We start from the raw sequence: 23,700 nt of genomic DNA on the forward strand, positions 1-23,700 counted from the left end.
TGATTTAACCTTTCTGCCGCAATCAATCTGTAGAAAGATTAATCTTGTGTAAATTAACTGTAAAAACAATTAAAACTGCAATAGATACAAATACTGTGCTACGTTATTATATAGAAACAGAAAACAGATGCTTACTTTAATTTTAACAGCATAAGGCGGCTGATGAATGTTTGTTTCCCTCAAACACAAGCAGGTTATTTCTTCTCCAAACGCTTCCCTTGTTTGTAGTATGCGATGACTGTCTCAGTTTTTTTTTTCTTCACCCTTCTTTAAAGGAGCTCTGAAATACGATGCATCCCACTGAACTTAACGAAATTCTACACAAATATCTAGAGTCGACATCTAAACATTCAATTCTTCCCTGCGCTTGTAGTTGCACAAGCTACTACCGTCCCCCTGAAAGATTACACAAGTCACCGCTACGAGCGCCAGCAACTAAAATCACATGATGCGCACGAGCTCTATTATCATCTGTTCATCATGCAAGAGATAAACCTGCGGAAAGCACAGTTCCAAAACCGTTACCTGCCAAACATGTGGAAATCACAGCTAAAGTGATTATTCATTAGACTGGAAGTAGAACACTGAAAATATGTGCATATGAACAATAGATCAGCCAGCTGTTTATCTGTAAGCCATTGAAAGATTGACAGTTGATAACGTGACCAAGTTGAAATAAGCTCTGTAACTGTTGAAAGATCTCTTTAGTTGATTGTAAGGAATGTAAAACAACTTGTTCAATGATGTGTGCATAAATATCTCCAATAATAAACATCACAGATTCCTAGAAACTTGACATTAAGTGGTGGTCAAAAATACCCCCCCCCCCCCGCTGGTATACACTGAAATGAAAAATAGGTTGGCATTCCTAGGGTTAAAAGCCGTCCGATTGCGCCAAGTATCAATGTCTCACTTTAAGCACTGGTGGCGGAGAACACCACCGTTATGTTATGCTGTTAAATCTTGCTTAATATTTGAGGAGTCCTAAAGGACATTGTCGGCATGAAGCTGAATACGTAGGAATTACCTGATAATCTTTGGGAAATTCACTCGTGTGTAGGGGTTAGTATTTGGGTCTTGTCTTGTGACAGATGCCATGGGTATTTTAAAAATGAGGAAGAATATCTGAGGGGGGAAAACCATACTCAGAATTATCGCTGTCATAGCTGGAATTCCTAGCCGGGGTGTTTGAACGTTACAGCTTCGTACGCTATCGTGAAGCGACTCGGACGACATAGCGCTGACTTTCGGAGTCCAAGTTGCAAGGTTGCAAGGTTCCAGGGGAAGGAAATCGCGGGGAGGGGGGGGGGGAGGGTTCTCGCCACCGCCGATTTCATCTCAAAGGTTCCTCTCCACTAAAATTATCTGGGGGAGGGGGGGGGTCCTTTCATTATAAAGTAATGAAGAAAATATCATCATCATCATCATCTAAAGGCTTTGCCTTGTCGCTGCAACCATTGATCTCTTCTCTCTGCGATCCTTTTCATCCCTCCATAACCTTGGCCTCTCGTCATCTCAACTACCTTCAACTAGCTTCTTCCGTGGTTTCCCTCTGCCTTTCTTTCCCATCACCTTGCCTTCGTACAAGTTCTTTATGAAGTGATTATGCCGGAGAAGGTGACCAAAAACCGACGCTTTTCCCCTTTTTATCGTTTTTAAATGTCTCTGGGTGTAGCACTGCTACATTAGTTTTCTTCTCATTCCAGCTAGTTCTTCATCTTCCTCCATAGCCACATTTCCACTGCCACTAATCGTTTCACGTCCTCCAAGAGAGAAAATGTAGAACGCATACATTACTGAACCAGCTGTAATACCCGTCGTTGACGGAACAGTCATATAGCATGTGCAAAGTTACCATCTCCCCAGCAACTTAGTCGGGACGCAGCAGTAATCCCACCTATCTGAGATGATTGGCAGAAGAAGGAACAAATCACATCACAATAATGGTCAATGTAACATTATTATTGTTCAGTTTTATGAGCTTTCTATACTGTAGGCCTTCACATTAGTTTAATAATAATAATAATGTTATTTGTTTTACGTCCCACTAACTACTTTTTAACGTCTTCGGAGACGCCGAGGTGCCAGAATTTAGTCCCGCAGGAGTTCTTTTACGTGCCAGTAAATCTACCGACACGGGGCTGTCGTATTTGAGCACCTTCAAATACCACCGGACTGAGCCAGGATCGAACCTGCCAAGTTGGGGTTAGAAGGCCAGCGCCTTAACCGTCTGAGCCACTCAGCCCGGCTCACATTAGTTTTCTTTTCCTCATTTTTATAAGCATACTCAGAATTTTCCTTGTCGATATGGACCTTTCACTAAACTACCATGCCATCCAGCGTGAATAAAATTATTTATAGCCTAGACAGCAGTGCATAATTCATTAAATCCTGTTCACCCATTTTCCCGTGGTTTGGCATTGATATGAACTTAGCAAAAAATTAAAAAAATAAATATCGAAATTCATTAATATCTCTTATTATAACCGGAGTAAAAATGTATGACATAAATGATCGGAAATTTAATTATGTATGACTTTAGTTATCTAGTATTTATAGATAGGTCCACTAATAGCAGATATTTGAGAATTCAATTTTAGGACTTCCCCTAAGCTACCATTTCACTCAGCGTGAATAAAATTATTTATAGCCAAGATTGTAGTGCCTCATTCCTCGAATTTAGATACCTATCGATTTTAATTAAATTCTCGTCAGCCATTCTCTCATGATGCGCGCATGTATATACAGACACCGGGCGAGTTGGCCGTGCGGTTAGGGTCGCGCAGCTGTGCACTTGCATCCGAGATACAGTGGGTTCGAACTTCACTGTCGGCAGCCCTGAAGATGGATCTCTGTAGTTTTACATTTTCACACCAGCTAAATGCTGGGGCTGTACCTTAATTAAGGCCATGGTCGCTTCCTTCACACTCCTAGGCTTTTCCCATCCCATCGTCACCATAAGACCTATCTGTGTCGGCGTGACGTAAAAAAAATGTGCATTTCCTTGTTACTGTGGACTGATATAGAAATAGCATTCGTTTTAAATCCTGAGTAATGTACAGACAAAACTCTTATTTTATATATATAGAATTAATGTTTTTTTTACTGTGCAAATTTTCATAAAAACAGCAATAATACACATAATATAGAAATAATAGAATGACTCCCAGATTTTGAGCAATAAAGCAACGTGGCGGTGGCAAATCCGCACCTGCAGTCTATTGTTCATGCTTCACTCTGGCAAGTCCATCTGAAACTCGGGCAAAAATATAATTTACTTGAAGTAACTCGTAAGGTCTGCCAGCAGCCGTGCTCAAGAGAGAGAGAGAGAGAGAGAGAGAGAGAGGTGCCTAGATTTCTGAGATTGGCATTTACTTTTTCCATCGAATACGTATAGGGATTCAATGAAATTTTGCCTAGTTCGAAGTGCCTACTGTTACTAATATAATTACCTTAAAGGAATAACTTTCCAGTGTTTAACATTCTTGTTAAAACAACATAATTCAAACAAAAAAAGATTTAAAATTTACATTTTTCTGGGGTACGGGATAATTTACTTACAGGTGAATTATAGCCTATATCCCTCCCCTACCGGGTACTCCCTGAAGTAAACACAAGTAGTTAAGCCCTACGATCCTTCCCCCTCCACCATTTCTTTCTGATTTCGTACCCTGGGTTATACTTCTCTTCTTCTCTTTTGTATTACACACATCATTCTGTGTCATACGTCACCGTCTCTTCGCTTATGGATTAGCATAATAATTCATGTTCGATTGCCAGATACGGATGTCCAGGAAAGAAAAAGAAATATTACGCCACAGTGGCATTGAAGAAAAGGCTCGACAAGGATTAGCATCATCAGAACGAATTCTTGGAATATCTCAGTGTTCCGTCAGAGAAGATATACATACAACACCTCGAAAGGTGGAAAACAACCACCCCTATCAAACACGGGAAACTCTTAAAGGACAATGCACGAAAACAATAGCTAGAATACGATTTAAATGCAGTGGCATTCCGTTAAGATTTATTGCAACACTCGTCACATAGCACGCACCTGTGAAGAAACAAATCTACAGTGCAGATTATGCAGGAAGGAGACAGAAATTACCCGTCTGCAAATGCGAGAGACTATCCCGCAGGAGGTGCAATTTTCTTGAGAATAATCATAGGCATCGAATCAAAGGAATTAAAAACAAATTCATTACTGGGTTAGTATTGCAATAAGTCTACAGGCTGCAGTGCTTCCGGAGGAATGATGACGGATCTTATTACACTTAAAAAAGATAAAAGCTCTGTCATGAACAGACTGGATTGAAGGGTCTGGAACAGAGTACATTCAACCTCGCGGCACAACAAATAAGATTCCACTCTCGGCCATCTTAGAAGGGTTTTTCCTTTGTTTACTACCTCAACTCTAAATGAATGAAATGATAGTTAACATTCAGGTGAAGATATTAGTGTAACTGGGGGTAGGATTGGAAATGAGACTAACAAATGCATATGAAGTGTCTCCAGGGCAAACAGGTTTTTGAAAAGAAACGAAAATAATTCACTGCAGAAGCGATGTATTTTAAATGCTGCAGTTGTGTCAGGACACAACGAGCAAAACAGGATGAAGTGAAACTGAAATCGGACTGCGACAAGGAGATAAATATATGTCCTGACTGACTGACCGACTGACTGATTCATCATCGCCGAGCAAAAACTACTGGACATGAAGAAATAACATTTTGGGGATACATTTATAGTACAGTGTAGGTGCTCACTAAGGGAGAATTTCTGCATATTCCTTCGCTAAGAGGGTAAAAGAGGGTGATTTGTTTAAATGATTATATCTATATCAGAAAAACTTAACATGTTACAGACGTGAAATTTTGAATTTAGAATCTCCTTTAGAAATAAAGAAACACGTATTTCTTGCAAATAAATAAATAAATAAATAAATAAATAAATAAATTACTTCGGCTGATTTTAGCAATATACCGGTGGGATCGCGGATGCGAATTTCGTCGCACGTGTGAACGTGACCCTCGTTTACGATCGGATGCCCTTCATGAAACTACCCCTATGTGGAGGGACGTACTTCTGTGGTGGTTAGTGGTATGGTGCATGTACTGAGACCAGCACCCCTTCCCCGAGTCACACGAATATTAATTATGCGCGATTAAACTTCAACCCGGACCCAGTCGGGAATCAAAACCTCGGAACCGAATAGTGCGACGCTGTCCGTTCAGCCACTATTCATGTTATAATAGTTTTACGTCCCACTAACTTTTTACTTTTTTTGTAGATGCCGGAATTTTGTCCCGCAGTTCTTTTACGTGAAGCCTCCGTGGCTCAGGCAGCAGCGCACCGACCTCTCACCGCTGGATACCATGGTTCAAATCCCGGTCACTCCATGTAAGGTTTGTGCTTAGACAAAGCGGAGGCCGGACAGGTTTTTCTCGGGGTACTCCGGTTTTCCCTGTCATCTTTCATTCCAGCAACACTCTCCATTAATATTTCATTTCATCTGTCAGTCATTTATCATTGCCCCAGAGGAGTGCGTCAGGCTTCGACATCCGGCACGTTTCCTATCCATTCATTCCATTCCTGACCCGGTCGAATGACTGGAAACTGGCTGTGGATTTTCAGTTCTTTTACGTGCCGGTAAATCTACCCAAACGAGGCTGGCGTATTTGAGCACTTTCAAATGCCACTGGACTGAGTCGAGATCAAACCCGCCAATTTCGGTTCAGAAAGCCAGCGTTGAGCTGCTCAGCCCGGCAAGACTAAGCGGTAGTCCGAAACACGTGGAAAGAATGTGAGGTTCAGCTGGAAGCCTTGTGATCACCAAGAAAGTCTCGTGTTATTATCCCCTGAAAGTGTACCTGATCCCTAATTCACACACATTCCAGCAATGCTTTGCCGACTGTTGGAATATACTGTTTCTACACGTCGTACAGCCTTCGTATAAGGTACTTTATGTTCATACTGTAAAATTATGTTCAGCAAGCGTGACGGGTACTAATAGACATACACATGGAGACAGCCGTGAGCTGCGGGGCTTTTTTTCTTTTCTTCTGACACCAGCTGGCGAGCGCAAGTGCAAGAGCAAGAAATCTCAACGATTTCCCGCCTTTTTGGAGCTTTGCATGGTTTAATAAAAAGTAAACTCGTGTCCTCAATGCGAGGTGGTGCAGCTCTTTCACGCACACCTCATATGAAGGTGAGCTGCATGTACCATTTCAACCACACACCAGCCCTCATGTCATTCTTAAATTTCTGGCAGCACCGAGGATCGAATCCGGGCCTCTGTAGTGTAACGGATAGAGTTATTAGCTGCTGTCCCCGGTACTGCCAGAAATGTAAGAATGGCATGAGGGCAGGTATGTGGTTGAAATGGTACACGCAGCTAATGGACATTGTAATGCTGAATTTTTAAATAAATTATGATAAAATAGGCATTCCAACTGCAGATAGAGTGTATTCATATCTCCGTAATGTAAGAGTTTAATTATAAAAGTTATTTCTCTTAATTCCATTAATATAAATATTGATTATATAATAACAATTCTGTGAAATCTTATGAGAATCTAAAATGTCCACTTTTTAAACCTTTTCATCTGATAACCCCCTACCTACCTTGTGATAACCCTATGCATGTATGAATTCTGAATGATGTTACTAAAAATAAACAACCATGTGGAACGTTTCATGTTTCGCAGCTTCTAGTTTATTTTGTAATCTAAATATGTCAAGTTTAATAGAGGAAGTGAAGTGTCATACATGTCTGTGACAAATTAGCATCAATAACTACAAGTATTTCATAACAAGAAGTACTTTGCTTGGGTAACAATGGCCATATTTTGGATTTATAAAAAGTTGTATTTCCTCGTATCACATGCTGCTAATCGTTAAGAACAATTAGACTGAAATTATTTGTAGAGATTTTACATATTTTAATAAATAGTTTTTAAGGTTTCATATAAGCACAATATATACGTGTTCTAAACGCGATTAACTAAGTACAATATTGCCATTGATCTGTGCTTCTTCCGATTTGTTTAGAGCCAGTGTAATGTCGGTAATAACAATCCTTCTGCATCTGTTCTGTTGGCCTTAAATATAACCGCAAAACAACATATTATAATACGTGGTGCGCGCATGTTCGTAACTTATCGCTCGATAAAATAGCTTAAAAATATCTATATATAAAATAACAGTTTTGTCTGCACCCATACATTGCTCAGAATGGGAAAAGATTGGTATTTCTGTATCGGCCATGTCCACAGTAACAAGGAAATGTATTTTTTACTTTTCCGTAATGTCTGTCTGTCTGTATGTATGTATGTATGCACACGCATCACGAGAAAACAGCTGAAGAGAATTTAATGAAAATCGGTATGTGAAGTCGGGGAAGCCTCTACAATCTAGGCTATAAATCATTTTATTCACGCTGAGTGAAATGGTAGTTTAGGGCAAGGTCTAAAATTTAACTCTCAAATATTTATATTATTAGTGGTCCTATCGATAAATATTGCATAATTTAAGTTATACAGAATTAAATTTCCGATCATTTATGTCATGCATTGTTACCGTACTGCTATGATAACACAGATATTCATGAATTTGTATTTTTGTTGCTAAGTCCATATCAACGCCGAGCCACGAGAAAATGGTTTAACAGAATTTAATGAAAATCGGTACATAGAGTCGGGAAATAAACTACAGTCTAAGTTATAAACAATTTTATTCACCTTGGCTTAAATTATAGTTTAGGGGAAGGCGCCTTAAATTTAATTTTTAAATACCTATTTTATTGGTCCCATCGAAAAGTACTACATGACAAAAGTTACAGAGAATACAATTTCCGATCATTTATGTTTTATTCAGTTTTACCGTATCGACTAGGATAAGAGTGGTATTTCTGAGTCGGAAGAAAACTAAATGTGAAGACCTACAATATCGAAAGCGCATAACAATGATCAACAATAACATTACACTGACCATTGTTTGTAATGATGTTCTTTGTCCCTTATGCTGCCGCTTAACTCCGATAGATAGGACTATTGCTGCGTAGCGAGTATAACAGCCTGATTGAATATTGGCGGGAAATACCTGGAGACTTAGAAAACTTTCTTCTTTAGCATGACATTGCTCTCGTTCAGTCATTTTCTGATAATGCTGGTACGTAACACACTGGTTCATCATAGTATTCCAGCTAATCGATCCCTACACTGCCACGCTGTTTTGAATAAGCAGTGTGCACTCGTAAGGCTGAGGCTCTCTCTCAGTAGTAGTAGTAGTAGTAGTATGACCTGGTCTAGAATTACAATTTAGGGCTATTCCAAATTATAGCACCACAATTCACTAAACTCAAAATTCAGCCCTGAAAGAGCCGTTTCTTATGAAGAGCTTCTTCCTCTTCACTTCTATTAAATTCTTCATTCATTTTATTCCAAACTAGCTGATGTACCCGTGCTTCGCTACGGGATTCTCAGAAAGACTGACTTGGTGGTTTTTCTAACTGAATTCAACATAGGTCATTACCAAAAAGGTCAATAGGGATGTAGCGATTGAAAACAATGTAATCATACAAAATACTAGATCAAATGAATAACCGCACACTCGCTCACTTTCAACGAACAGTACTACGGTGTCGATCTAAAAATCCAAAGTTCCAGAGCTGGAATAACCAGGTCGCAGACTGCCGTGAACACTCGTCTGTCATTATTTCGTTAAATATGCACACTACTCATTCCAATCAGTGGCTCAGAGTAGGGATTGTATAGCTCGAATACTATGATGAACCAGTGTGTTACGTACCAGATATATCAGAAAATGTATGAACCTGAGGAATAGCATGCTGAAGAAGAAAGTTATCATACACCCCAGCTACTTCCCGCCAATATACAGGTAGGCTGTTACAGTTAGTACGAACAGGCGAGTTGGCCGTGTGGTTACGGGCGCTCAGGTGTGAGCTTGCTTCCGGAAGATATTGGATTCGAACCCCACTGCCGGCAACCCTGAAGGTCGTATTCGGGAGATAGTGGGTTCAAGCCCCACTGTCGGCAGCCCTGACGATGGTTTTCCGTGGTTTCCCATTTTCACACCAGCAAATGCCGGGACTGTACCTTAATTAAAACCACGGCCGCTTCCTTCCACTTCCTAGACCTTTCATATCCCATCGTCGGCATAAGACATATCAGTGTCGGTGCGACTTTAAGCGAAAAAAAAAAAAAAGAAAAGATGGCATTCCGTGGTTTCCCCACTTTCACACCAGTCACACCAGGCTGTACCTTAAAGCCAAGGCCGCTTCCTTCACACCACTATTCATTTCCTATCCCATCGTCGCCATAAGACCTACCTGTGTCGGTGCGACGTCAAGCAAATTTTAAAAAAACCTCGGTACGCTGCAGTAATCCTAGTCTATCTATCGGGGATGAGAGGAAACAGAAGACAAAAAGCACATCGCAACAAACAATGGTCTATGTAATGTTATTGTTGATAACGTTTATGAGCTTTCTATATTGCAGCCCTTCACATAAGTTTTCTTTCGACTCTGTGATATTAGGGTGTCTTACAAAGTAATTTATATCGTAGACTGTAGTTCCTTATTCTCAGACTTTACTTACCGATTTTCACTAAATTCTGTTTACCCATTTTCTCGTGACTCGGCGCTGATATGGACTTAGTAACAAGATTCCAAATTCATGAATATCTCCGATTATATGCGGTACGGTAACAATGTATAAGACATAAGTGATCGGAAATTGAATAACTACTTACATAACCACTACTAACTTACGACATAACTTAAGTTATGTTACTTATGTAGTATTTATCGATACGACCACTAATAACATAAATAACTTATTTGAGAATTACATTTCAGACCTCCCCCTAAACCACCATTTCACTCAGCGTGAATAAAATAATTTTCAGCCTAGATTGCAGTAGTTCATCACCCGACATTACATACCGATTTTTTTAAAATTATCTTCAGCCGTTTTATCATGATGCGTGTACATGCATACAGACAGAAATTACGGAAAAGTAAAAAATGCATTTCGTTGTTATTGTTGACATGACCGTTACAGAAATACCATAATTTTCAAATTCTAAGTAATGTACAGACAAAACTCTTATTTTATATATATAGATGTATCGATACGACTACTAATAACATAAATAACTTATTTGAGAATTACATTTGACCTTCCCCTAAACTACCATTTCACTCAGCGTGAATAAAATAACTTACAGCCGAGCTTGTAGCGGTTCATCACCCGACATTACATGCTGATTTTCATTAAATTCTCTTCAGCCATTTTCTATTGATGCTTGTACAATCAGACAGACAGACAGACAGACAGACAGACAGACAGACAGACAGACAGACAGACAGACAGACAGACAGAAATTGTGGAAAGTAAAAAAATGCATTTCCTTGTTACTGTGGACATGACAGATACAGAAATACCATTCTTTTCAAATTCTGAGCAATGTACAGGCAAAACACTTATTTTATATATAGATTACATTTCAGGCCTTTCTCTAAACTACCATTTCACTTACTGTGAATAGCATTATTGACAGCCTAGGTTATAGCGACCTATTCCCCGACTTTGCATACCAATTTTCGTGAAGATACGACCACTAATAAAATACATATTTGACAATTAAATTTTAGGCCTTCCCCTAAACTACCATTTTTCTCAGCGTGTATAGCCTATATTGTAGAGACTTATTTCCCATCTTTGTCTAGCGATTTTCGTTAGGACACAACCACTAATAACATAAATATTTGAGAATTAAATTTCAGGCCTTCCCCTAAACTAACATTTCACTCAGCGTGATTAAAATAATTTATAGCCTAGATTGTAACGGCTCATAACCCGACTTTACATTCCGATTTTCATTAAATTCTCTTCAGCCGTTTTCTCGTGATGCGTGTACATACATACAGACAGACAGACAGACAGACAGACAGACAGACAGACAGACAGACAGACAGACAGACAGACAGACAGACAGACAGACAGACAGACAGACAGACAGACAGACAGAAATTACGGAAAAGTAAAAAATACATTTTCTTCTTATTGAGGACATGCCCGATACAGAAATACAATTCTTTTCAAATTTTGAGCAATGTACAGACAAAACTCTTATTTTATATATATAGATTAGCAGTGAAGAGGGCGTTTCTCCTCTGGCTTGGAGGAAAAATTTGCCTCCAAGTCAGATAGATTTTTCCGCCGCCAGTGTGTGAATTGAGAATTTCCGACTCATCGGGTACTTCTAGGAAACATATTAGTAAAAGGGCATAGTTACCCTGGGACTCTCTACTATTCGACCCCCCCCCCCCCCGAATAAGGGTGAAGAGTGTTCGCGGATCACGGCTGTCTGCGGCCTGGTCATTTTGGACTGTTAGATCGGCAGCGTAGTACTGTTCGTTAAAAGTGAGAATATATGCGGTTTTTAATTTGATCGAGTAGTTCAAATGAAAGCATTGCTTTTACTCGCGCCATTCCTACTGACGCCATTGTAATGACCTATGCTCATTTCAGTTGGGAAAAACACTAAGACAGTATTTCTGAGGATGTAAAATGGCAGGTGGAGAGTGGGTGTCTACCATTATAATAAAATTCCCCAACGTGATTGTGACATGGTGGGCAAGCGGGCCTACCATTACAATGAAAATTCCCTAACCCAGTATTGATATGAGAAAAGACGTTTAGTGATTTCTCCGTCGCATTTCTACGGTAACGTTAAGCACTATACAATTTAATACAGTCTTGCTCACGACGTGTACACCACCTAACCTAAATTCTGCATAGATACAACGTAGAATCCCGTAGCGAAGCGCGGGTACATCAGCTATTTATAGTAGATCTATATAGCGCCCGGCCTGCTAGGAGCTCAGGGCATTCATTGTAGACCATCACGTGTTTTCTTTCCTCACTCGGCGATATTATGGCAAAAAAGGTCTACGCTTTCAACCCTACTTTTGTGATTTCTTTTCCCCCGCCCACCTCATTCTTCGAGTGATCAGTTCTTTCCCGTTTCCCTTCTCATTTCAATAATATCTTCATTATCTTACAAATCAATAGGGTTTTGCATCTTACAAATCCGATAACGACAACAAACATCACTATCGCTAGTTATTTCGTTACCATGACGATAGAACAATATTTTCGCGCCAACGGGGCTCGCTGTTGATGGACTTAGTAATCTCCTTTCTTTTTTTTTCTTTTTCTTTTTTCAGTCTGCTTCACGTCGCACCGACACATGTCTTACGGCGACGATTGGATAGGAAAGGCCTGGGAGTGAGAAGGAAGCGACCTTGGTCTTAATTAAGGCACAACCCCAGCATTTGCCTGGTGTGAAAATGGGAAACCACGGAAAACCATATTCAGGGCTGCCGGCAGTGGGGTTGGAACCCACTATCTCTCGAATGCAAGCTGATAGCTATGTGACGCAAAACGCAGAACCACTTGCTAGGTAAAGCAAATCTAAATCAGTGAATATCTTCGGTATCCTAACTCGTATAGTAAAAAAAGTATGAGACATAAAATATTAGAACTTGCAATTTCAACATGTTGGTCATATACCGTGGATGATCAGCATTGAGGCTTTTGGTTCAGAGGGTTCCGGGTTCAATTTCCGGCCGGGTCGGGGATTTTAGTCGCGTTTGATTAATTCTTCTGGCTCGGGGACTGTGACTTTGCGTTGGTCCCAACACTCTCCTCTTCATATTCACACAACGCACCACACTATGAGCCACTATATAAAACACGCAATAGTGATTACATCCCTCCACATAGGATTGGCGTTAAGAAGGGCATCCGGCCGTAAGACATGCCAAATCCACACATGCAACACAGTTATCACCCGCGACCTGACAGGTGTGGGAAGAACAGAAAAAGAAGAAGTTCATGTACCATGGATATTTATACAGAACTATTATTTAAGGATATATTTGGGAGTTAGTGAATAATATTATAATCGCGAATATTTCGGTTATTATTCGTCGCATGGCAGAATCGCATGTAACATCAAATATAGGAAATTAAATTTTGCGCAATGTTTGTTATGTACAATTTTTCGATAGAGCTAACATCAACGGGGAAATTTAACATGCCCTATTTTGGCCTCAATATTGTCACCCAACTGTACATTAATAAAATTATATATATACATTAATAAAATAATCTATATATATCCCCGTGTACAACTAGGCTATCCCTGAATTTAAATGCTGAGTTTCGAACAATTCTGTAGAGCCCTTTCCTCGTTATCAAACAAACGAGACACAGGCAACAATCTCAAGTGTATATACAAAACTATAATTTTATTTATACAGATTAATTTATTTTATGAACTAAGTTTTTGGATATATTAGGAACGAAATTAGCATTGTTATATCGTGGAAGAAGGTAACAGGCAATTAATTACTGTAATGCATTACATGAATTGCATATCCCTGGGTTTCTTCCAGTCCAGAAATGCTCCTTCACTCCTTTAATGGCTTCGAATTGATTTGAACATGCTTTCTAAACTGAGATACCTTGCTCTCACTTAATGGAAGATTCTCTACGTCGAGCGAAGTGTAGGTCATCGCTCGAATGCCTATCTCTTTCATCTTCATGCTGGATGGATATTTACAAGGACGACGAAGACTCTGCTAAAGCAACCAAATATCAACAGTAATTCTACACCAGCTTCGCCTCTTTGATGAAAGAAAAAAATGGAAAGGAAAGGAACCTGACGACATCTGAAATGTGTCACCATCCGCTTTGAATGAAATTACAAATATGTTGGTATTAAGTACTGACAACTTGAACCGGGCATGCATTTATTTATTTACTTATTTATACAGTAAAGTAGCGAAGTTAGGGCTCCTGACCCTCTTTTACACTTAAATCACATACATTAAAAAAAAAAAGATTTTTAGTACATTAACAATAAATATCATGGTAATCAATTACTATTAATTAACAAGTCAAATGAGTAAAGAATAATGCAATTAGTAATTACAATTCATGAAAAACCGTATAGGGAGTGAACAATAACAGACAAAGATAAAATTAATAACTGAAGAATGTCCTAAGTTAATATGACGGTATCTACTAATTACCTTAAAGTAAAACTTATTCTATTGAATATAAGGAAACATGTAATGAACTGAATATTACAATCTCTGTGCACTAAGAACCACGTTACTAAATTCGTACGTTACTGTATTCTTAGGAACCAATGCCTAATCTTAAATGAGAATAAAATATAGATGGGAAATCAGAGGATTTTACGATATCCCTTATAAGGTATGTAACAATGTCTTATTGTTGGGCTTGGTAAAGAAGAAGAAGAAGAAGAAGAAGAAGAAGAAGAAGAAGAAGAAGAAGAAGAAGAAGAAGAAGAAGGTAATTTCTGTCGTAATGGAAGTCCAACTCTTTGAAGAATGCAGGTACTGTCAAAAGAAAGGGAAAGGCTATGAAGCCGTGAAAATGAAAGACTTCCCAGCCCTCGTACACTTAGCCAAAAGAGGACAAGAACTGATCAATTATTGAGATCAGGTAGGAAAGATGAAGGCTGGGAGACTGGCATAGTTAAGTGGAAGCAATAGTAGACTCAATCAGGGATACCGTGGTACCATCACCTCAAGTTTCCAAGTTGAGGTCCTTCAGGTGTCGCTTCCACTCTTTGGTTGAATCTACGACGGACAGGGGCTCCCACGCACATCAGTTTCTTTAAAGATTTCACCGTCTCTTTCGAGAACAAAGCACAACAGGCGTCAGTTGTGGACAAAAAGAAGGCCATTTACTGCCCTTAATTTCCTTGCTTATATATGAGTTGTAAATATGGGGAAAAAGGGGGCTTCTCTAGAGAGCCAAAGCAACCTCCATCAAGTAAGCAAGCTATTTCCTCAAAAAGATGAGCTTCATAGTAATGGATATTATAGCCTAACATTCATTTAATGAGTTTGAAAGTTTCGCTAATAGGTGGATCACTCAAGGTATCGCTAACTGCATTTCGATTACCGATTATGCGGGTAGTATTAATTTTATTGGTAGTTTGTTTTGTCTATTTCTGTTTATTATTATTTATTTATGGTATTATTATTTTATTAGTAGTGTGTTTTGTCAATTTCTGTTTTTGGAGTTGGTGGCTTAGGTTGAACATTGTTATTTTTCTCATTCAATGGATCGAATGGGTTTTTGGTTACTGTGATCTGGAGAAAAATAATAATAAAGAATAAAAAAAGAATAAAGATTAACTTACCGATTAGCGCTATGGTTGAAAACCAATTTTGGTCCTAGGAAGCCACAAGAGTTGGCTGAGTAGTGCGATAGGTTAGGTGCTCATCTCCTATACTTTCTACTGGAGTACTGACATCAGATAGATTTTCGGGATTTTATTAATGTTATTATTTGATTTACGTCCCACTAACTACATTTACGGTCTTCGGAGACGCCGAGGTGCCGGAATTTAGTCCCACAGGAGTTCTTTAACGTGCCTGTAAATCTACCGACACGAGGCTGTCGTATTTGAACACCTTCAAATACCACCGGACTGAGCCAGGATCGAACCTGCCAAGTTGGGGTTAGAAGGCCAGCGCCTTAACCGTCTAGGCCACTCAGCCCGGCTTTTCGGGATTTTAGAGTGCTGGGAGGATAAGAAGCGAGGTTGAGCAAGGCCAATAGCATAGCTTGGATATGGAAGAGGAATGGAAGAAGTAATGTTACTTAGTGCATAAACTTCTGATAAGTCATTCCTGACACAGACTTATATTAAGTAAAAAAGAGGTAAAAGGGAATTGCAGAAGAAATAAAGATTGCTTAATAAATTAATTGAATAATTAATTCGATTTAATGTAGGCTGAAAATTAGGCTACAAAATGTAGTATATTGAAGAAACAAGATAGCCTACTTTTGGAAGGAAGAAGTGGGCAAAAAATCATGGGTGTGTGAATATTCTTTTTGTGCTTGAATAGTGACGAGACGGAATAAATAATCACTGCGAGGTGCATTAAAACAAGTGGGTAGTGGTTTTTAAATATAGATGTAGCCTAGGTATTAGGTGACGAAAGGGGAGGAGAAAAATGAGAGAGAGCCTAGATCTCTGAAAGTAAATAACACCGAGCTCGATAGCGGCCAGTATCCAGTATTCGGGAGATACTGGGTTCGAAACCCACTGTCGGCAGCCCTAAAGATGATTTTCCGAGGTTTCCCATTTTCACATCAGGCTAATGTTGGGGCTGTACCTTAATTAAGGCCACGGCCGCTTCCTTCCTATTCCTAGCTCCTTCCTGTCGGTGCGACGTAAAACTTGAAAAAACAAACAAACGTAAATACTGTCGGAAATGAAATGAAGAGATAAAGAGCAACCTGGTAAGTGGAAATAATTAATATCACACTGAACTGACTGAACTGAAGTCCTCTGGTCTGATGTCAATCCACACATGCTGTGATTCTCTGGTGACGGAAGGGGAAATACGGAATTACAACGGGGTTAATACATTTAGGAATACATTGGATTACATTTTGAAAATGCAGTCGGGTCGTTTTGAAATCAGAGACGAGAATATACCCGGAGAAATGCACGGTTGTCTCCACTGATCGATGGAGTGAACAATTCTTTATTGAGGTACAACATAATGTAATTCCGCACACATCATTTGGCATTTTTACAGACTTCCAGGGAGAATGGTAGTGATCATGACCTCGTTTGTTATGATGTCATACCACGTGCAGGAGCCTCAAGTCTTGACGCACTGAAACTGGAGGTATAGTTGGGGACAAATCATGACGACCTCGCCTCACACCACTGCTTTCCAGCGGCAGGTCGGTGTCTATTAGCGACTTATAAGATTTAATACCTCTACTGCAGCCAGAGTTGCCAAATCGGCTATTGCACTCTACACGAAGAAAGGGTAAATACTACAGAGAGTGAGGAAACAAGGATCACTTAGAACTCGTTAACTCAGCAGGGTGCAGGGTATGATTGACTACTGGCTTCCAGTTCGCTTCTAGGAATTGAGACCGTCATGTTTTGTCCCCAACTATATTAAAATGTTATATAGGAAGTAGGCATGTGCAAACTCAGCCCGAATAGATGCAGAAAGTCCCGATGAATCCAAATAGAACTATATACATTTGATTTCCTTCGCAAGGTTAAATGAAAATTTATATTATAAAATCTGTAATTTTTCCATTACTGAGTTATAAAGGTAATATTTAATTTGTTGCCCCAGCAATCTAAACAATCAGATTATTCATAGCAGTGACTTACAGATACAATCACGGGTAAATATTTTCATTCACTCTTAAAACTGTTACAATTAAAGCAAAACTAATTTCACTTTTCGAGTATCTACAACACATTCAAATATATTTATTTATTTTGTAACTCCTTGCCGTTCAGCATCATTACCATCGGTAAGGAAAGATTTCCATTCATCCATTCACAAACGCATATACTGTATGCCTCAAAATTTAATATTAAATACGTTATACAGTATAATGGAAAATAGTATGTTTTGTCACACGAGAGTAAAAAGACTTTATGCCCTTGTAGAAACTACCTCGGGCGCTAAATTCTCCAGTTGTGAATAAATGTCTATGTTATTGGACTTACAGTACGTCTCACCAACTACTACCACGGTTTTCAGAAACATCGAAGTGCCGGGTTTTTGTTCCGCAGTTCTTTTTCGGGTCGATAAATCTACCGATATGAGACTGGCGTATTTGAGCATCTTCAAATACCACCGGCCTGAGCCAGGATCGAACCTGCCAGCTTGAAGTCAGAAGAAGGCCGGCGCTCTACCATCTGAGCTACTAAGCCCGGCAATAAATTTCTAATTTACTCCATTACAACAAGAATAACAGTTGAAGATCTGTCGTACAGGGAACCGTACACACTAAATTAGACCATAGAAAACCCATGGCGCAACAATTCACTAAGGGCCTTGTGTTGCCAAGACGACTACTATCCATCCAGACAGCCTGCAGATATTGGAGTGTCACCTAGTCAGCATGACGACATCATCAAACCGTATTGCTTACCTTTCACGACCAGGTCCGCTGACTCGACAGCCTGTCGGTTGGTCTTACACGGCTGAGGAGACCCCATTCTAGTCCTCAGCTCAGAATTAAAATCCTTAGGCTGAGCGGGAATGAAACCAGAGACCTTCGGGTATGAGGCAGGCACGCTACCCCTACATCACAGGGGTGGCCAGTAAAACAAAACTAAATAAAATGTCTAAAACTAGTTATAGTAGGAAATCACACTTCGGAGTAAGACAATACAATCCTTCTCTTCCTCTCCCAACAAAGTCCAGGAAGAGGCACTGAAGACGGATTGAGCAGTGAATCAGTGACCTCCATTTCCTTCACCACTCCTCTCTGAATGCTCTCTCCACCTCCTACTGCATTTGAACATCCTCCTGCTTTTGGTCCTCTTCCTCAGTCTACCCTTCAACTTTTCATTCAATCTCTCTTCCACACGCTCTATGGCCTTCACTCTTCTCACACACCCGGAGTCTCTTGGACCAAGCCTTACTGTCAAATCTTCCAGTTTTTCGATATTGAGCTTCATTCCAATTACCTACTTTGTGATTTTCACTCTTCTCGTCATACCTTTTATAGTTCTGAGAAACTTAATTTCTGAATCTCTTCTCCACTTTCCTTGGCGATCACGTCTTGACGCAGACTATTATCGGAATAAAATGTATTTTCATATAATTACTCGGTATTATTCCTTCCATAGCAATTCTTTCACTCTTCGGAAAAAACCACCTGCTCGTTGGATTTTCACAAATTTATTTTTCGCTTAGGTTCGAACAAACGTGACGAATCCTCATCTTAATTTCGAAATTACAAATTAAGCTACTGCGTATCGTCAATGATTTTTATAACGTACTTTTATGTATACAGTATCCTGAATATTCCACTGTAACCGTAATGACTGAAATATTTAGTATACTTTTCGCTACAACATATGAGACCAACATATATATTCAATGTAGACTGACTTAGCAAATGTCATGGGATAGTCGCCTAATAGCGCGTGGGGCCTCCTCTGGCCCTGCGAACTGCAGTGAGACGCCGTGGAAGTGAGTCGCAAGTCCCTGGTAGTCCTCTGGACGCAGCTAACACAAAATCGTTTGCAGAGCGGCCGCCAATGCTGGTCTGTTCGTGGGTGCAAGATCAATGGCACGGAGCCTGCGTTCCAGGACATCCCAGATATGCTCGATAGGGTTCATATCGGGGCTCTTGGGTGGCCATGGCAGTCGTTGGACCTGCGCTGCATGTTCCTGGAACCATTCCCGGGCGACGTGGGAGCGATGTGGCGGCGCGTTATCATCTTGAAACACCGCAGAACCGTCTGGGCGCTTGAAGGCTAAAAATGGGTGGAGATGTTCTCCGAGCAGCTCAACATACCGCGTACCATTCAAAGTCTCTTCCAGAACAACTAGGGGGCCCATTCCATACCAGGAAAATGCACCCCAGACCATAACAGACACCAGCGCCCTGGACCACACCTTCGAGGCAGGCGGGATCCATTGGTTCATGTGGTCTGCGCCATACACGGTGCCTCCCATCGGCATGGTTCAGTTGAAATCGTGATTTGTCCGACCATATCACGTTACGCCATTGTTCAAGTGTCCATCCCTGGTGACTGGCGACAAATGCGCGTCGTTGTGCCCCATGATGTTGGGTTAACAGTGGCACCCGTGTGCGGCGCCGGCTCCCATACCCCATAGAACCCATGTTCCTACGGATTGTCCACTGGGAGACGTGTCTAGCACGCACGACCTGTGTTGAATTGAGCCGTGATTTGTTTTACGGTTGCCCGTCTGTCACTATTGACAATCCGTCTCAGATGTCGCCAGTCAGGGTCATCGAGGGTGGCTGGACGGCTGGTCGTTCGTCTGTTGTGGACGGTGACACCCGCATTCAACCATTCACGATACACCCTGGACACGGTTGATCGTGTGAAGCCGAATTCCCGCACCACTTCCGAAATCGCACTTCCCATCCGTCGGGCACCGACCACCAATTAGTTGGGGACAAATCATAACGACCTCGCCTCACACCACTACTTTCCAGCGGCAGCTCGGTGTCTATTAGTGACTAATAGGATTTACTACCTCTGCTGCAGCCAGAGTTGCCAAATCGGCTACTGCACTCTACACGAAGAAAGGGTAAATGCTACAGAGAGTGAGGAAGAAAGTGATTTGGCAGCCTCTCCAAAACAAACAAGGATCACTCAGAGCTCATTAACTCAGCAGGGTGCAGGGTGGGATTTACAGCTGGCTTCCAGCTCGCTTCTAGGAACTGAGGTCGTCATGTTTTGTCCTCAACTATACCCCGTTTGAACGGTGTCAGCTCACGACGACGTTCCATGTTACACCTGTCACAAGCACAGCCACTGCTCACAAGGTCTCCTATACAACTGCCGCTGGCACAAGGGGCGTGTGGTGCGCAGACAACACACCTGCGCATCAGTGCTCCGCTATCCCATGACATTTGCTCAGTCAGTGTATACTGAATGGTCGAAATCAATATTTTATAGACGGGAACGCGTTCATAGAATTAATCATAATTGGTACCATAAACCACAAATAGTAACTTTTCGTCTAATGAATAGCCTACAATTTCTCATAATATTTTCTGAAAACTGTAGCGTGTGGCATTTTCCTTCTACACCTCGTCGATTCAATTACAAAGAAGGCGGATGGTGAAATACGGTTGTTATAACTCCATTGTTTCCAGCCAGGTAAGCACAGGACAGTTTTGATAACACATTTTTTCTTTCTTGTATATTAGCTATATGCACTGAAGTTACTGCATAAATTAACTATAATAACTGTAAAGTTATTTGACCTTTACAAGGCAAATGCTTCGTATAAAAAACTATCTTAAGAGACGAAGCTTCCACGCTCTATTAAAATACCATTAAGTTGTTTTTCCGGCGCGTTGTTTTGCGGTCCAGCCCGAAAAAAAGTAAGAAAACTCTAAACATAATTTTCAAAATATCTTAAAATAATGGCCATATTTATAACTTAAGAGGAAAATGACCATGCTAAAAAATATATATTTCTAATAATATTATCACGCCTAGTGACAAAGAGGTGGATAGTCAAAATGACATACTCAGTTGCAGAGTAATACATTTTTGCTGAAAGCATGTCACAGAACTAAAAGTCGTCGTCATAATCATTATCATCAATTCTCCGCTCCAGCAAGCCGGTTGCGGTTAAGAACTAACAGTGCTAACATCAGTGCTCACATCAACATATACTCAAACCAGTTAAATAGCTGCTGTTTGGTGAAAGCAAAATCATTGGAGAGTAATCTCTAATTTAAAATAATGGGATTACTTACCCAAATCAAGTTTCGTCCGCAGCCATTCAGCCTTCATGCTGTTGCATTCGTCTTTGAGCCTTTGCGTGCTGAATGCATCGAGCTGCGAACAGACAAGACAGAGAGACACTTTAACTCAACCGCTAACTTGGCCCGGAAACCTACTTCAGGAAAGAAGACAAAAAGCCAGCAAGCATTATGAGCGGGAGGAGGTCCTCTCACTTCCACTGCAATAAACTGAAAGCCTTTAGAACACGATGAAAGTTTCAAACCTGCTTATTATTGTTACAAATACACACATATTAAGGTATAAAAGAAAAAAGCGACTAAACGATCACAATCATATTTTTGTAGAGTTATTCTCTCTAGGTGCCATCAAATCTACGACTCTTGAGCGACTGCATGAATGATGTTCTTCTAGAGGTTCCTTTTTCATTTCATATCTTTTACTGGTAACTTTGTTGCTTCTTTGGTGGAATAAAATCAGGCTTCTCCCTCCCCCCTCTACTTTTTGGGGTTGGTATTTCGGGTGAATTTTTCCCTTTTGCCCCTTCCTGACAACAAAACATTATTATTATTATTATTATTATTATTATTATTATTATTATTATTATTATTATTAACTTCGGAACAACAATACGTTGAGGGTCTTGGGCTACCGAGGCGAATGCTGCCCAGCCAGATGACCAGCAGATATTGGAGTGTCACATGGTTAGAATGACATACTCAATTGGTAATACATTTTTGCTGAAAGCATGTCACAGAACAGACTCCAGGAAAAGTAACCGCACTTCAATGACAGTACTTGTGTTGACAAGGAAGATAAAAACACTACAATGAGAGGCCTGCGTTTATTTACTACAGGAACTGTCCTGAAAAATCGCATAGCAAAGTGACCACTAGCTTAAAAAAGGAGAAAGGAGCTCTAGATATATGCTTTGACACCAACAAGGAAATTGAAATGGTATGCTAGAATGACAAGTTGTGACGGTCATCAATTTCAAATCCTTGTATCCCACAGCAAAGAACAAAAGGATCAAGGGGTTGATCTATTTGATGCCCTGACGGCTCCCTACCAAACTCGAATTCAAGGGAAGAAATGTTTTTTTTTTCACTGTTCGGGAATATGTTGGATACAGTGGTTGTTGCATATTGGAAGCTCTTCTGAACTAGGATCGTTGGATTTGTTGATGTTCTTCAGAGAATAAGTTTTACCCTTTGATATTTATACACTGAACGTACTGTTGTTCCTCACTTTTTCTTTTTTCTTTTCTTTCAGGCTGGCGATCTCCTCGTTCAAAAGCAATTGTACGCTAAGGCCGAGGACTGGTCCTCAGTCAGAAAGAAAGTGCTCAACGGGTCTGCGGTTCGACAACATTAGGCACATGATCTCGAAAAAATCCGAGCAGTAAACAAGTTGCTGGAGGGAAAACCGTAACAGTCTGTGTTAAGTGTAAACAGGGAACTTTGTGCTAAGAATTTTGTGCCTTTCCACACACTGTATTGAAGGAAAACTGTGCTAACTAGATACATCCTTGAAAGAGAAATTTATTTTATAATTTCCTGAAATTGACTGCGTATGATCCCAATGCCCTACGTACGTTTTTACGATTAACCTGCCTACTTGATTACGTTTAATGCTAAATTAAAATAAAACATTTTAAAAATTAATTTTGGGAGCTTAATGGGCTCCCTCACTCCATATACACACTGCGGAGAGGTATGGACCTGAATTCAGACTGTTGGCACGTAATCTAGCGATTATAAATTGTATACTACCACCTCTTCTGTCAATTCTAATCACGTAGACTGAGTGGACCTTGAATCAACCCTCAGGTCGAGAGAAAAATCCCTGACCTGGCCGGGAATCGAACCCGGGGCCTCCAGGCGAGAGGCAGGCACGCTACCCCTACACTATGGGGCCGGCGTACTGTGCTCCACTCTACAAATAGCTATCAAATAGGGAATTCACTACCTATGGTTCAGTAGTTCTCACTACGAGAAAAAGAAGAGGAGGAGAGAAGATTGAGTGCAGATTGAACACTTATCAGGATGACATAGGAAGTTCAAAGGAACTACTGACATTTTCTCTACGGCGAAATTATTCAGGTAAGTTCGCAGTAATTTCTGAGGCTAACGTTTTAGCAGAAAGTCAGGCAGTCAAGAGTAAGACCGTTGCAACTGAGGAAACTATTTCTGACCAAACCCCATGGCGCAACAGCTCCGAAGGGCCATGGCCTACCAAGCGACCGCTGCTCAGCCCAAAGGCCTGCAGATTATGAGGTGTAGTGTGGTCAGCACGACGAATCCTCTTGGCCGTTATCTTGGCTTTCTACACTGG

General features: G+C 40.5%; 1 protein-coding gene across 1 annotated transcript in view; it reads right to left on the reverse strand.

Annotated features, from left to right (window-relative positions):
- LOC136881192 (uncharacterized) overlaps nucleotides 1-23,700 on the reverse strand; it is a 159,471-nt gene that overhangs the window by 49,864 nt on the left and 85,907 nt on the right. The window contains exon 3 of the mRNA XM_067153885.2: nucleotides 21,381-21,462. Coding sequence (XP_067009986.1) covers nucleotides 21,381-21,462 — 82 coding nt within the window. The remainder of the gene's footprint in view (nucleotides 1-21,380; nucleotides 21,463-23,700) is intronic.

Source organism: Anabrus simplex, chromosome 9 (genome assembly GCF_040414725.1).
Source record: "Anabrus simplex isolate iqAnaSimp1 chromosome 9, ASM4041472v1, whole genome shotgun sequence".
Lineage (NCBI taxonomy): Eukaryota > Metazoa > Arthropoda > Insecta > Orthoptera > Tettigoniidae > Anabrus > Anabrus simplex.